At 37.0% G+C, this 17588-nt stretch overlaps 1 protein-coding gene across 3 annotated transcripts in view; it reads right to left on the reverse strand.

Moving 5' to 3' along the window:
* Positions 1-17588, reverse strand: part of LOC131689180 (LIM/homeobox protein Lhx8-like) — a 426496-nt gene that overhangs the window by 221924 nt on the left and 186984 nt on the right. For all 3 annotated transcript variants that reach the window (XM_058974093.1, XM_058974091.1, XM_058974092.1), the window contains one exon: positions 12148-12272. In XM_058974093.1, coding sequence (XP_058830076.1) covers positions 12148-12172 — 25 coding nt within the window. In that variant the 5' untranslated portion in view covers positions 12173-12272. The remainder of the gene's footprint in view (positions 1-12147; positions 12273-17588) is intronic.

Genomic DNA, 17588 nt, shown 5'->3' on the forward strand with positions numbered 1-17588 from the left:
TCGTGCGCAATCCTGAAACTAAACGATTGAAATATGTGGCTGGCCTGAAAATATCGGTAGGAGTCAGTGTCCGCCTGGACACCGCACGGAGTGGCAGTTTCTGCTGTGTAGGTTCAACTCGCAGTCATTTCCTTGCTGCGTGTTAATTCTATCATGCGCATGTTATCGCTCGAGTTGAACTCTACCATTGTATGTACAAATGCCGTACTTACGATGTAGACAAGATGTGTGGTAATGTACATTGGTTTAGATTGGTTTGGATTTAGTTTAATTTTCAATGCTCAGGCGCGTTCGGCTTCTTCCATGCGCTGCATTCGAGAGGAAACTTAGATTTGTCTTCTTTTCTATGCCAATAAATAATCTCGAAAGTTGTGCGTTTTATAGCGTATCATTGCGCGAATATAGCTCACTACTTCCGGTGATATGCATTTGCATAAAATTGACAAAATATCGATTGTCGATGATCAATTTTCTTGTTTTTAACTGTAATATTATCTTTTGCTTCAATCATATTATTATCCACGTTTAGGTGGTTTTGGCTTGAGACGAAGCTGGCCCAGGTTATAACTCAAATTGATGTCAAAATAAATTAAGTGATAACAGTTTCGGTTGAAACCTGACTCAGTTTCGAGATCAAACAAAAACGCATTCGTGCTAGGGCATACGAGTCCGGCGCATAAAGTTCATACCTTTTTGTGTGCATGAAATTAGGTGTGAATAAACAGATAGAACGGGAATCATATGTATCAACTAATAACAATATAATAAAATGTAATAGATAATTCGAAATTTTAAAAACAGTTTACCAAGCGAAATTTTCACTGAAATGCTGTTAAGTTTATTAAGTTTCTTGGAACTAATAATTGGAATGTGGATTGCGTGATATTTAGTAACAAGGATCACCGTTCTGGCGAAGTAACTATTGGTGCTTGTTTCAGGCAAGATTTGTTCACAAAAATAGATAAGGCTAGTAACTAGCACTATAACCATTCATGTATGCGCTTACAGTTGTATTATCTATAGCATTGCAGTTATTGATATTAGTCTGTAAGGATTCCGCTGGAGCAGTGCTGCCAGGGACATTTTCAGTTAGCAGTGAAAATGATATTTGTATAGATATTTTCGTTATATTGCATTATTATTGAAAACTGATAAAAACACATAAATGTAAACAATCTTTGTCTATCTTTCCTGTGCAACGGGCTATTGAACAATTGGGCAGGTCATAGCACTCTGATAGAAGCATCACTCTTGATAATCAGAGGTTTTTAGTGTTTCTTGATACAAACCAAAAAAAAGTTTAGCATAAAAGGTTTCGAGTGATCGGTGTGAATGAATTTGTTTATAGACATCATTCAAAAATCGGGGATGGAAAACGTGTGCAACTTTCGTAGCCATATATTTTTCCAATCATGGTAACTGGCCAACAACATTTCGATCCGCCTCAAATTGTTTAAAATCACAGTATTTTCAAATCGATTGGAATTTCTTAATCGGACAAGATCAGTTGAGTTTGAATCTAATATTAATAGTAGACCCCATGTTATATAATACTTTCAGAGAAAATTGTTTAAATCTCACGGTATAAAGATACTTTCCTAAGATTCAAATTTGAAAAATGTTACATGGTTAATTTTACGAAGATGCGAATTTTAATCCAGGTCGCAATTCTTTGATTGTGAGTATTGTGTGGGTTATATTAGAATTTAAACTAAACTGTTCTCATTAGGGTCAGAACCAAAAAAATGTGAAAAGCCTTCAGACAGCACAGAAAAGCTATCAGGAAAACTTGAAGTCTCAAACCGAATTAAATCTTTGAGTTTATATAAAAAAATGTATGTTTAATAATGTTCTTGTGTGGTGTCAGATGGAAGAAGTGATGACAATCCTGTAAAAGCTTAGCTATCTGCTGAGAATGGTGTTCATTGCGATAACTGGGGCACTTACGACACAGAACTGCGTAGAACTGAAGAACTTATAAATACTATCAATTTGGACAGTCTTCGGCTATATTTTCCAAGCAACTGGATTTTTGCAAAGATTCTAGGGGAATTCTATTGTGCTTCGGAAAGTAAACATTGAGTAGTAGCTTATTACTGAAAGAGAAGCACATACCACAGAGAACAGACGTCCATCTTTAGCGATCAACTTGTGTAAAAATCACTAACGTTGTCGAAGCTAATTGGGATATCTCCACCCGGTGCGTTACTGTCGTCATGTTTTTAGTGACCGAGTTCGATAGATTGAAAATCGAATTGTAATGCCTGAAGATATTTAGGTTTGAAGAAAACCATTTTTGTTGTAAAAATCACTTTCAACTGTCCAAACAAAAGGTTCTTTTGAAAATTTTCTCCAGAAATAGTCTTATTATCCAGTGTAGCGCATTCCTCTGTATTTGACTCCTAAAGTGCAAAGACTCTGGGTCTTACTATAAAAATTGATTCCGTCAGACACTAGTTACACTGTTACCAGTTATATTATACATAAATAATACATTTCTATGCATTGTAATCAATAAATATAACACGTATAGCATAAAATATAGTTAACCCTTAAATGCATAACGCTGTTTTAAAACAATATTACGCAAAACATCTCAAAATTATCACAGTAATGTATTGAAACTAGGAAACAATTTTCACAAAATTTAAAAAAAATATTTGCACCTTTGAGTGTAATATGACTCCCATGTTTGGAAATAAAGTAAAATGTGATGTCAATTGATACAAAAAATATCTATTGCACATTTTTAAAAGACCTATTATGTACAACAATAATGTTGCCAAAAACGGAACCCATTTGTTGCCAAAATCTTAGTGTACCGAAAAGGGAGCATGCAAAAATCGGAACGTGCCAAAAACGGAATCTTACTGTACTATCATTGAACAGCCTCCAAGAAACATAAAAAACACATATCGTCAATACTTCCTCCATTCCATTACACGTTGAAAAACCTTGTCAATACGCTCCAGTATTGACAAAACAACTGAACGTGTAAGGACCACTAATACGGAACACAAACAAGATCAAACATTATTTACTAGTATATATGATGATTGACAGCAGAAAGAACAAAAAGCGCCACAAAAAGCATAAGCAATCAAAACATCGGGAAAACAATATTTAGAACAGATGGATAAATTGTCGTACCTGGAACATCACGTTCCAAATCCATTCTTGACCGCTCATCATTCCGAATTAGATCCACATGACATCACTGTGAACAGCCTAGTGAAAGAAACCGATTCCACGCACCCCGGCTTGGCCACAAAGTCAACTTACTGTACTATCATACTACAAATTATGCAAAACATCAAACTGTCTTGAAAACAAAAACTCCAAAGTCTGTTAATGATTAGCGGCTCTTAAGTGTTCAATAATCCATTGTGGTATAACAAAGTTGGATTGATGATGTGCATCAAAAATATTGAACGCGTAAAGTCCGCTATTCATTTATGGATGTGGATTATGAATGATATACAAAGGGACAATCTGCTCGCTTAGCAAATTACAAACACGCACATGCACTCGACTGACACTACACCACTCCATCGATACAAAACACCGCGGCAGCGTCAATGCAAACAATCGCAAGCACCGCTCCCGCTCGCATGCGGTGGGAACAGGGTTGTTAATGCGATACATTTTTCACGATAATTCATCGGCGTTACTCGTTAACGATAATGTATCGTCATCGGAAACTCCGTTAACGATAATGTATCGTCGCCTTCATCGTCATCGTCGATAACTGTATCGTCGTTTTCATCGTCATCGTCGGTTCATCGGTTATCGCGATACATTTTGCATTACTTTCCCGTTTATTGCAGTTGAAGTTGATGCGGTTAACTTTCAATTGTTTAGAAATAAATACCTATTGAAGGACATGTTGTTGGCAGTTGAAAATCAATAATTTTGTACATTTCAATACGCAGAAGGGTCCGACGATGTGTCAAAATTGAATTTTTTCAACTTTTCGAGTAAGTTGGTGCACAGAAGAGTCCCAGGTGCATAGTGTTTCCAAGCGGCAAAAAGGTGACCAAAATTGTTTTGACCATGAAGAAAAGCTATTGTGCAATTAGTAATTTTTAGCACGCAAAAACATATATTGAAAAAACTACTAAACCACTATTATTAGGCCATTCACAAATTACACTACACATTTAAATCGTGTGGTGATTAACAGATTTTATTATAATTTTAATTTAAACCAGAAGATTTCGGATTTTAAAAAGGAGAATATACATACATATTTCCAACGTTTGATTTCCTTTTCTAGTTAGGAAGCTTTTAGCCCCCTCCTCCGTTTCTTCTCTCCACTATGTAACAAGATGCTTCATGCTTCCTTCTTTTACCCTTAAATATGTAATGTCATTTATGTACGGCGTCATAATAGTTTTATTCGTTTTTTGAATACAGTGAAGACCCGTTTTTATCAGCCCCTTGGCGAATTATAGGATGATAAAACGATGACATTGACAAAATCGGCACATATTTTTTCTGGTTCTGAAGAGACGAAGTCGAAACGCAAACACCTGGACCAACTTTTTTTTTCTTTCTTTTTAATAAACCGGAGCGGTTAAAATATTTTTCTTTAGTTCCTCGACAAAGCCTCATAACCCGTTCTGATTATTTAGCAAAAAATTCCCTTAAGGAGGTCTTACAGTACAGTATTATTATTTTTGTATATTTTGCATCTCTAAGATAAAAAAAATATGCTAAAGGAGGAATTTACTCGAATTTGACTTGAACGTAAGCTAGAGCCCACCAAACGATTTTGATAGTGTTTGTTTTACAGATTCGTATTGGTATTCGTCTGCGAAAATTTGCGGCTTCCGTACCAAAATATTGCGTTTTGGGCACTAAAACATTCGATAACTTCTAAGATGTAAGAGATAGGGTAAGGTGGGGTAAATCCGACCGTTGGGTAAACCCGACTCCCCTCTGTTATCGAAAATAGGAAGCACTACGCGAACTAATATCAATGTTATCTTGTAGAGCATCGAAAATTATCATAATGGTGGTATGATAGCATTTTATTAGTCTACATTGAGATACTCAAACGACAAAAAGTGTGTTTTTAAAACTTTTGATTTGATTTTTGTGCATCATTGACTACAGGATAGTTTTATGCTATCACTATAACAATTAGAAATTGTTCTAGTGATAGCATAAAAATTGTAAGTGGATTTAAATTCTTTGATTAAAGCCCTAAAAAGTGCAGAGATGAATTTGGGCCAACTTTTTTTTCTTTTTTTTAATTGCATCGTAATGAAAAATGACGCGGTGGGGCAAATCCGACCTCTAAATAGTGGGGTAAATCCGACCGCTTTTTTTCTAAGCAAATGTTTAATTATCAAATTGAAATATATTTTTATTGTTATTATTTAATATTTTTTTGCACAATGGTTTATAATTACAAACGAAAGACACAAAAACGTGATGAATATAGTGTTCGTCGAGCAATGGCTCCGATGTAAATGGGAACATCTTTACGTGCTACTGCTCGTGATTTTGACATTCCAAGATTGACATTAAATTCCATTTTCTTCATTTTACAATTCAATAACGTAACAATCATTTATTTACCATTGAAAAACCATAAAATTTGGGTAATACCTGTACTAAATCAACCAAAAACATAGGCGGTCGGGTTTACCCCATTATTTTTGAAAACAGCAAAAATGAACGTTTTCGTACAACGCTTGAATCTCAAAATTTTCCCAAGATACGAATGAAACGCTTTACTTGGAAAGTTGCTCAGAAGTCTAACCTGTAATTTGGTATATAAAACGACTTGATCCGATGTAAAATGAGCATTTTGCAGCCAAAACCATTTACTAGGTCGGATTTGCCCCACCTTACCCTACAAATAAACTTACATTACAAAAAATCTGTACTTTCTTATGCTGAACAACATCTTGGCACATTTTGAAATTCTACAAAATTACCAGGAAAAGTATTTTGAAAAAAGCAATTTTCAGGGGTATATCAAAGAAATCTCCACAAATGTAAATTAAAATCGATAGATAGACACATAGTCTCTTCAGCGAAGTTAATACTTAAGATATTCTCAACAACTTTGCCAAAGAAAGTTTTTTTTAATTTTCATAAACATAAGCAAAAACTTTCTTCTCAGCTTTAGAGGAATTAATCACCCCACTAATACTTTTTAAATGCAAAAAAATATAAATAAACTTTGCTGAAGACACTATAACTAAAAATGTCTTTCGTGGTTCAAATAATTGCTTTCACCTTTTTGCCAATTTGGATCCTCGTGTGAATTGAAAATGTCCAAAACTATCGATTTTCAACTGCCAACAACCTGCCCTTCAATATAAAAAGTTCGCAAAAAGTTGAAAAAAATTCAATTTTGATGCACCGACGGTACATTGAAAATGCCCAAAACTATTGATTTTCACTTACCAATAACTTCTTCAATATAACAAACTTTCCTCAAAAGTTGAAAAAATCCATTTTGATACATCGTCGAACCCCCTGTGTATTGAAAATGTTCAAAACTATTGATTGTCAACTGCCAATAACTTTCCCTTCAATATAAAACTCCCGAAAAGTTGACAAAAAATCCATTTTGACACATCGTCGGACACCCCCCCCCCTCCTGTGCATAGAAAATGTCCAAAACTATTGATTTTCAACTGCCAACAACATGTCCTTCAATAGCTATTTATTTCTAAACAATTGAAAGTTAACCGCATCAACTTCAACCCCAATAAACGGGAAAGTAACGCAAAATGTATCGCGATAACCGATGAACCGACGATGACGATGAAAACGACAATACAATTATCGACGATGACGATGAAGGCGACGATAAATTATCGTTAACGGAGTTTCCGATGACGTTGACGGGTGGTTATCGTTATCGACGATGACGATTAATTATCGATTAACAACCCTGGGTGGGAATACAATCGATTTTCGATTTAGGCGAACATAGATCGCGATCCAAATTTTTGAGGAAGAATCGCATTGCCGAACGGATCCGATCATCATTGTTCGGATACAATTCCGAACATGTATCGGAAAGAACCTAAATCGCAGCGATCAAAGGTGAGCGTAAGAGAGAAAAAATACGAACATGTGAGATACCATATTCACTTGGCTTTGGCCGATCGGGTGCTCAACAGATGCACACTCATAAACAAGAAAAACAGAATAAAGCATCGGAGGTAGGTGAGTGCGCATGAGCCTTGAGTGAGCGTAAAACGATGCGATTCTTCCTATCCTTGCCACCCACTCCTGGCAAAGGGGTGACGAAGCATGTTCAAGCTGATGCAGGTACTTCCGGAAGCATACATGTCCGGACAAAAACTGCGTCAAATGGAAGTTCACCTCTCCATGCTTCTTATGCACCCAAGCAGATACATTTCCGTTGGATCGGCGGATATACCTTCGTTGCACCGCGTTGTCCCAATCCTGCTGCCACTTGGCCAACGAGTCTGTTCGGACCAGTATCCTTGCATTACGTGCATTTCTCCGCTGGTAGCATTCCACGTTCTCAACCAGAGTGATGCAGATGGGGATCATCCCGGCGATAACGTATACTGCCTTCAAAGATATTGTTATCAGCCGGAATGTCTGTTCAGCTTTTCATGGCTCCGCTTGGTTTTCAATTCAGCACCTCAGGCAGGAACCCCATATAGGAGTATCGATGACGAAACAGTAGACATCTGTGCTGCTTTTCGGACCGCCGACCTTTGGCAGGATTCTTGCTATGACATTCGTTGCTTTCGCCGACTTTTCACAGCCGTAGTCGATGTGGTTATTGAAGCTCAACCGGTCACCGGTCGTCAATTATCACTGCCAATTGCTTCAGTGCACGCTTCGATGCAATCACTTGCCCACCGACTTCGATCTACATCCGCTGAACCGCTTTGCAATTGCTAACCAACAAAATTTCCGTCTTGTGGTGAGCTATTTGCAGCTTGACCCCGTTCATCATGCTCTCAATCGTGTCTATTGTCCCCGTCACCGACATCTCCACTTCTTCAAGTGTCTCACCCACCATCGTTAGTGACACGTCGTCCGCGAAATCCACGATTTTCACTTTCTGGGGCAGCCGCGGAGTTAAGACCCCATCGTACATCCCGTTCCATTCGCATTGACTTCTGCCTTTCGCTCGTCTCTTACAGCAGCACACTGCTCTGGAAGTAGCTCTTCAGGATCTGTCATAGACAGTCGGAAACCGTCATTCTGTGCAGCGCTGTAGAGGTGGCTTGCTAGCTGGCGCTGTTAAATGCTTCGGCAGCAATACCAGCTTCTGTACCTTCCACATTTCGGGGAAGTTGCCTTCATTTAAACACTTCTGCAGCACTATCCTGAACTTGTCCGGATATGCCAGGATCGAAGGCTTCTGCACCACGTTCGGTATTCCATTCGAACCGAGGGGTTTCTATGATTTCAGGCGTCTCGCGATTCGTTGAACTGAAAATTATAGAATAGAGCATTCTTTACTGCTTTTGCCTTGTGGAAGTCGCACAAATGGCTCTGGATGAGACCCACTGGTGCCTCAAGGGCCATGCATAAATGACGTAGCATTTGGGGGGGGGGGGGTAGGGAGGGTATACAAAATTTGTGACGAGGGGGAGGGTAGGTTCAGAAGATGTGCGACGTAGCATAAAGTTTAAAACTCATTGTTTAGAGAAAACAATTTAATGATCCTCCATTCTCAAGAGAAATAAATCTAAATTTAAACAAGTTACTTTTGATGCGGTTTTTCATGAGGTAAATTTTACAATTCGCGGAGTTACAAGTTCGCAAAAATACGAAAAGATTTTGTATGCGGATTTAGCTTGTTACATTAGTTAGCTAATGTTGCTAACTAGTAGACTTAGTTTGGAAGCTGAATTAAATTTTCACTTCGGATTCAACCAAACAAAATTTAGTAATTTAGATGAACGTATGCTTCTTAGAATCATTGGCAGCTGCAGGAATGTGAACTGAGAGAACTTCTCTTCATGCTCCCCTTGACATATAAAGTTCATAACAAAACTATCAACACTATATTTGCCATGAAATGGGCTTATTTTGCATGCAATTTGCTGTTATAATGAAAATGTTGATAAAAGTCGTCAAACATTTTGAAAGGACAAGTATTTAAAATAATTGAAAAACATATGTATTTTTTCATCCCCCGGCCGCTTTGCATAGGATTGACCAAATGCTACGAGGGGGAGGGAGGGGTCAAAAATCGCCGAAAAAAAGCTACGTCATTTGTGTACAGCCCCTTAGACGATTTTGCTAGATTTTCAGAGCAGCGTGTGCCTAGTGCACTAGCGTGAAACATGAAACGTTATCAAAGAGTTTTGCAAACAAATGCTTGAGCAATGATGATAATTTTCCTAAATAGAGATTGAGTTGAGTATTTTTTGATTTGTTCTTTGACATTAGTATTGGTAATAATGGTTCAAATCGAGTTTCAAATCTATTGGCTCATTTTGAGGTCATTTTTCGAAAAAGTTTATATCGAAATTTTTTTTTAGAGATGCAAGCATGCACTGTAGTGGTAGCGCGATATTCAGAGCTGCATTTTTAGTTGAATAAATTCGAGTAAACACAATTGACACATAATGCATTGATTGAAGAACTTGGATAGTTTATTGACAAAGCATTACTACCTAACAGTTCGTTTGTCTGTCTGTGTTATAGGCTATTTCGCGTTATTTTTAATCCAGTATAGCCTTTGAGATTTCTCACACTGATGTTGTTCCATGCTGATTTGAGCGTTTCTCTGAGTTCTGCAACTGCACCTTGTAGTATGCGTTATTAAAAACATCGCGAAACATCACAACTTGATGTTGTTGCTCACATATCAGTGAACTCGATATAATACTGTTTTTAGTTGGATTGCATTGTACGTGGACTTTTCGGCCCAAACAGTCGGTTCTGAAGGTGAGTCTGCTCACATACTTGCTGTGTATGGCTATTTTCTATCTAATATATTTCTTACACGAATGTATATTGCTGAGCGGAATTTTTCGAAAATTCCAGTGAAAGGGTATATATTGAAAGCTGACCGAGCAATAAGGGATCAAGAGAAAATCGGCTTTAGTCGGAAAATTAAAAAAAAGTTGACTCAATGATTATCTTTCGTTATAGAGTTATAGTGTCTTCGGAAAAGTTGCTGTATAGCACCTAGTGCTTTATTTGGTTGCTAGTTACTAGTGTGGAATTCAGTAGCTAGGGCGGCGTTGTTATCAACTTTTCAATAAAGCTAGATAGAAATGTAATGTATTCGAAAAAGTTGTAGGTTCCATCATTTTAAATATATTTTCTAAAGATGTAAACTTTGTAGGTCCTGTATATTTCGAGTTAGAGCATGTTTTGTTTAAAAATTTTACTTGCAGATTATGTTTTCAAAAATACGCATTATTTCAAAACCTGTAGGACCTACAAAGTTAGTATCTGCAAAAGATATACATATAATAACCTGACATACAACTTTGTCGTAGACACCATTTTTCTATCTCGCCGCCCTAGCGACTAAATTCCGATATAAAATATGAAATGATCAAATATAGTGCTAGATGCCATAAACCCCATAACTCTAAATCGAAAGATAATGAAATGACGTGAGAATTGTGGGTTAGTCTCTTCAAAATCATTTTTGTTCTTTCCATGTCGATAAAACTAGATTCAAAGCAAGATAAAACAAAGGTTTCGCAAGAATGTCCATCTCGTTGGTTATAATATTGATCGATTTTCGAGTCCTTTTCAAGGCCCGTGAATAAATATTTCGCGCGTGTGTGTACCCATTCCAAAAACGTTCACAACTAGTCGGTGTTAAATCAGACAGGACTAAGTGACGTTGTGTTGATTACGAGAAAAACGAATTTAAAGTTTGGCCATTTGGTTAAAGCCCTCAATAAAAAATTACCATTTACAATCGCAGCACTCTTTACGTTATAATTCGAAATTATTTTTTTACCAAGAATTATGGCTTGTTTTGAAATATTTCAAATCTGGCAAAAATCGAATACAGCTGAAGAAATTCTTTATCCAGTGCTATCATTATCTCATTTTTTTAAGATTGGCCCGATCTGACTTAACACCGACCAGTTCTACAAAAATTTTTGTACTTTTTATCATTTTTACGTTTTATGCGACAAAAGATTTAAAGAATACCAGCTGTTCGAATACTTTTTAACATACTTTTGTGAAACCAAACTAATTGTACACTATTTAACACGTTTGTTAAAACAGCTGCATTGTTTTCTAAATGTTCGTTTAATTCCGTAAAAGCCAGGCTTATCGAAACAAGTTGGCGTGTTTCGCATTTTTTCCAGCACTTAATTTTAACTTTATACTCTTCATGGCTAAGTTCATTGTCAAGATGATCTACAACCTATACTAGGCCACATGGAAAGGGTAAAATAAGCACCGTGTCATTTATCTCGTTGCATTGAAATGATATTGCGAACTATCTGTTATTCTGCGATTGAAAAAAGCATTTATTTTATCTTTCTCATGGTGTTCTCTAATACAATTTAGTCCGAGGATCAATTTTGCTCCACTTCCCCAATACATCACAATATTTAGCCGTTGAAATATATCACTGAACGAACGAACGAACTGCATGAAAATGCTTTTAAGAATATTACGTAAATGTATACGTACACAAAACCGGTAACACGGATGGAATCAGTGGCGGATGGAATTCCATGTGAATGTTTTCTTTTCGGGACATACCTTAGGGAAAACTATTGTTACGGATGGGTTGCTGTTAGATCGAAAAGAAAGTGATTTAGGATGGGAATCCAGATGGTATGGACATGTTCTCCACTCAATCTCGTAGTTCGCTAACTCTTTCATTAATGCAATTGTGGTTGCTTTCATGAATACGTAGTCTCAGGGAGATTTCCGATCCTAATGTGATCAATTTATCATTATGGTTTATTGCAGAAAGCTTTCGTTTGATTTGTTTACTTTATCTGCATTGAGACCAGAACTTTGGAATGATCAAAGGATGAAGGAGATTTTTAAGACATATTGCATTTAAGTAGTTTCGAAATTTGACTACACTGATAGAAATCGCTTTATAGAATGTATAAATCCACCATATGTCAAAATCATACCCATCTATCCTGTAACTATAAATGTTCCATAATTTTCTCGTGTTTTACTTACCAGCAACATTTTCAGTGCTGTGCATTCCTGACACCGGACGCTTAACCTCACCGAAGGTTAAGGTTTTCACTGGATGCTCATGTCCAGCCCCTCGGCGCTTCGGTGTCCCATGAGTACCCAGTTTGCTGAAATTAATGACACAAAAAATACACAAATTATTAATTGCTCAAGTCGACAGGTTCAACCCAACCTCTTCCCAACTTTCCGTTAATAGCACTGCGTAAACATATATATTTTCATCGAGCAATTAATGCTTGATAGTAGTGAAAATATGGATGGAAAACACCAAATTAACATGTCGCTGTCGGCTGTTTCTGGTTCATTGGAAAATAGTGTAAAAAAAATTCATTAAAAATAATTATTGCCATTGAATCCGTTCCATTGAATTAATAAAGTTTTCAATAAGTCACGCAATCGGGGTAAAATTATGCTCCGCTTTCGGGTGTGGTTAAGCTTATTAATTTTTGTTTCGGTTTTGCGGGATGTTTTTTGTACACTGAGAGGCATTCGAAAAAAAACAAGTCCAGTTCTTGTTTTCCTAATTAATTGATTTCCAAATAGTAGTTATTGAAAATTATTATTGATTTTGATTCAAGACGCACATCATACGAAAAGACAGCAAACTAGCCAAGATGCAAACACCTTACTGAAATAAAAGTTAAGACAGCAACTATGTTCATACACGCTGGGCATAACGGTTATGCAGGTAGGTGTCTCAGCTTCTTTTAGCCTGGACGCAACTACATGAACCAGTTGATACTATCGTAAAACTTAATTATTAATAAATTTTGTAATATTTGCATTTTGATAATTATTTATCTTTTGAAATTTATTTGAAAGCAAGTCAAATAATTGAATGTTGAAAGTTTTCAAATCGTGCGTTAATCAAATCAAATCAATATTTTAGCCTTAATTTACAAACATTTTGGTTTATGAAACAATGATCTAGGGCCTATATTTCTTGAGAAATCATGGTTAATTGCGTCGCGAAATACAAGAAACGCCACATAGCGGTAAGGAGTGCACGGCGGCTTTGGGAAAACGCATTTCAGAGTGATTCTCAAAGGCCTAAGCCGTTTTCAGTGGTATTAAACGTTATTATTAATTTAAAAAGTTTGTTCCAAGAATTATTGTATATACACTCGACTCTCGCCTTATTAGCGATATAGTACCAAAAGAGATATTCGTTTCAGGCCCGTGCGCAGAAAATTCTCGGGGGGGGGGGGGGGGGGGGGTGATTTTTTAATGTTTATTTTAAAATTAACGTACAGAAACCCTCAAACTTTGAAGATTTTTTCCGAGGCCTGGTCTTAGTCTATTGTGAACAAAACGACTCAGTTCAACAAATTAGGTAAATGTTTGTTATCGAGAAGGAGTCATCAAAAGACACCGCTGCATAGTGGTCGGAAACCCCAAAAACGTAAACTTAAGGGGGACGAAGGGTTTCAGCGTGAAAAAACACTTTTTTTGTGATTTTTTCAGAACTTTGCGTGAAGCGAATTGATCAAAACTTTTGTACATTATAGTGTATCATTCCAATAACATGCTGTAATTTTTCTATGCAAAAATATCTACAAACGTCTCGGTGACGAAGCTTTTTGTAGAACGTCTCTGGAAAAAACATGATTTGCGGTGTTACCTGTCATTCAAAAACTACTTAACCGATTTCTTTCAAACTTTGCATACACATTCTATGTAAAAAATACCTAACCCCTATGTTGAGTTTTTCAGATAAATTTTTAATTAAGGGTTTTTTACTCATTTTAAATAAGCATAGTAAAGTTCCATTTTTCACGAAAAAATACCCGTTTTTATAAGTAACACCCCCCTAAATGAAAAATTATCTCAAAAACTCAACGTAGGGGTTATTTACTTACTTTTACCCGGCTTGGGCGATTTGCTCTGGGGGAATTGTGCGAGCTGACTTCCCTAATTGGTAACAGAACCATATGATAGCATCTAACGGGAAGGCTCTTGCATTTAATGTCAAAGAGATAATTTTTATCATGCACAATAAGTAAACGCCATTTTATTCAAGCTTAATATATTAGTTTTTTTAAATTTATTGGAAGGGAAAGGGATAAAATGACACTCGCTTACGGTTTATCCATGCTGTTGCTATGTCCCTCTGGTTGTCACGGTTCCGCGCTTAAAGATTGCCATCTACTGATGGTCGAACCTTCCGCAGCAATCATTCGACGCCGGCTTGGTTGAAAAGTGCCCTCAAGCGGCAGTTGTCGGTGGGTTCTTCCGTCGGCTTGGTCGAAAACCGCCCTCATGTGGTCGCATCAACAACAGGAACAGCAGTCGATTTTCAGCCAAATCGGTTTAATCTAATCCGATGATTCGGCCGTCGATGAATACAACCTACTCGATTCGGCCCAATGGCGGATTGGTTCAACAATGTTGCGATGTTATGCTGAGGGACCCCGCTCCGCTCGGTACCGATAAAATCATCCGATGCAAGGTTGTCCGCTCCTTGTCTTCCACTTCGGATGGGAAGAGGCGCGTGTTGGTCACTTTTGTCACAAAGAGAGCGGCCCATCGTTGCAGGTGCTTTTTATTCCCGTTGACGTCCTGACTGGGAAGTTCAGTCCGGCGAATGACATGTCCGTGGCGTTGTCAGAGTAATGTCAAAGGATCGATATTATGGCGTCAAGGGGTATATGTATGATTTATAGCAAATTCAAACACAATTTCAAATTTAATAATAGAGTATGCTCATAGTTTTAGTTAATTTAATATAAATATAATTCATTTACCTTGCTTTATTTGTTTTTATTTAATAGGATAAATTCTGACACCGTTTTGGAATAGGAAAGTATATATTAAGATTTTGGCTAGTTTAATTCTATAGTAATGTAAATTTAAATAATTTTATTTTTAGGATAGGGATTATTTACAATATTTTAATTTACAGGTAATTTTTAGACAAATTGTGGATGTTCATATGGGAACCGTCAGGGTAACCGAACTAGGAGATTATACATAGAATGTGTATGCAAAGTTTGAAAAAAAAAATCGGTTTTGTAGTTTTTGAATGGCAGGTAACACCGCAAATCATGTTTTTTCCAGAGACGTTCTAAAAAAAGTTTCGTCACCGAGACGGTTGTGGATATTTTTGCATAGCAAAATTACAGCATGTTATTGAAATGATACACTATAATGTACAAAAGTTTTGATCAATTCGCTTCACGCAAAGTTTTAAAAAAATCGCAGAAAAGTGTTTTTTTCACGCTGAAGTCCTTAACTCCCCCCTCTGCCTCCATTCACTAGAGGCCAAACCATCGAATATATTCACAGGGTATTTTTGGACGAATTGTTTGTAAGAACATTCCCCACAACATGATAAAAATATAAATTAGGCATGGCTTACTACACTCCAGCTAAAAAATAACTTTTTATGCTGACGAGGTAGAAAGTTGGTGTCTTCGACAAAGTTTTAGAAATACTCCTAGTGAATAATTTTGTTGAATGACTTGAACTTGTAAGACTTAAAGTTATCGATTTATAAAGCGTTTTTTCCACTGACACTTTTCATGCAAATCATGTTCCAAATAAATGTGGAGGCAATAAAACCACATAATATTGTTAAAGACTGCACGTAAAACACTCATGCGTTTCAAAGTTATTGAAGATTTTAACATTTTTTTACCAGCAATTACAAAATTTTACGAAAAAGAACCGATATTTTTTTGTTGATTTATATATGGAAAAAGTAAAAAAAAAACATTACAAAGTGAGCTTACCCTATTCATAGGTTTCTAGAGTGCCACGCCTCAAACCTTCTTACCTTTATTATGCGTAGTCTGGACATTGAAAATAGTGCCTGCTCGTCCAATTTGGTTTGCACTCTTATACGCAGTTGAAATTGGCGCAAAAAAATTTAAAATTCTTCAATAACTCTAAATCGAATGATTATTTTTCAAGAGATGTGCGCCGCGCCGCCGATTTCAGGTAAAAATTTTACATGCAGTCTTCAGGCATAATTTAATTTTTACATGTTGCCATCAACAATATTATGTGGTTTTAATACCTCAACATTTGTTAGAAAAATCACAGTAAATAAAGTTATATTAAAAACTAAATTTAAGGGGGTTGCCTTAAAAAACGCTTTATAAATCGATAGCCTTAAGTCCTACAAGTTCAAAATATTCAATAAAATTCTTCACTATGAGCATTTCTAAAACTTTGTCGAAGACACCAACTTTCTACCTCGTCAGTATAAAAAGTCAATTTTTCTAGCTCAATCATAGTAAGCCAAGCATCAATTTAATTTTCATCAGCTTGTGGGGAATATTCATACGAACAATTCCTGTGAATATATTCGATGGTTTGGCCTCTAGTGAATTAAGTTCACGTTTTTGGTATTTCCGACCACTGTGCGCTACCTGCTGGCTAGTGGGGGATTCGGATTGGTTTATAGTAGTTGTTAAGCCAACAGACTGAACCTAAACCTCTTGTATCTCGCAATCCCCATCCATCCGGGGCAACCGTTAAGTACTGCTTCAGTAGGGATTGTGTTCTTGCTTATTTTGTTTTGTGTTAATCGTCATCCATAGCTACTTTTCCTTACTTGCTGTCCAACCTTCGTGATATATCTGACCTGCTCATGTCTGCTGCAAATATTGTCACCTGTTGAGACATGAACCGATACGGAGGTGTCGACCATAAGGATTTACATCTCTGTACAACCACCTTCGCCAGGCTTCTTATCCTTCTTGGTGCTGGTCGTTCCTATTTATCTGCTAGCTGGTGCTGAGAACTTCTCGGAGGCGGCATTTCACTCTATTCCGATGCCCATTTTCGCAATTCTTGATCTACTCACTACTGTTGCTAATATCGAAGCTTGTAGAAACGTGAACCGATCCTTCTGAAAAGCCGTCCAACTTGACATACATCCCTTACCAGCCACCCTCGCAAAGTTTTGTCCTTGGTTTTTTCATTGACTTGTTTCTAGAGTAACCAAACTGAAATGACATTTTATGTGTTAAAACGGTTTGCAGTATATTTTTTCCTGAACAGGAAGTTTATAAATTTTGAAAAGTAATTTAAAACAATCTTGGGGGGAGGGTTTGAATGACCACCCCCCCCCCCCCCGGGGCCTCATTCGTTTTATTGGAAATCTCAAAATATCGACCAACGCCGTCACGAAAACATATATAAGGGATGATCCATAAATGACGTAGCATTTTTTGAGCGATTTTTAACACCCCCCTCCCCCCTCGTAGCATTTCGTCACAAACCTGTAAATACCCCCCCCCCCCCCCAGGTAATTACGTAGCTTGACGGTAACTCTGCCCCTCCTTGTCCCGCATTTTTTTTTAAATTCTTTTAAAAATTCCCCTTTAAAAAAGCTACGTAGTATGACATGAGCCCCTACACCCCTGTCGTCACACATCATCACAAAATACAAAACTCCCCCCTCCCCCATATAATGC

Source organism: Topomyia yanbarensis, chromosome 3, assembly GCF_030247195.1.
Source record: "Topomyia yanbarensis strain Yona2022 chromosome 3, ASM3024719v1, whole genome shotgun sequence".
NCBI classification, from domain to species: Eukaryota; Metazoa; Arthropoda; class Insecta; order Diptera; family Culicidae; genus Topomyia; species Topomyia yanbarensis.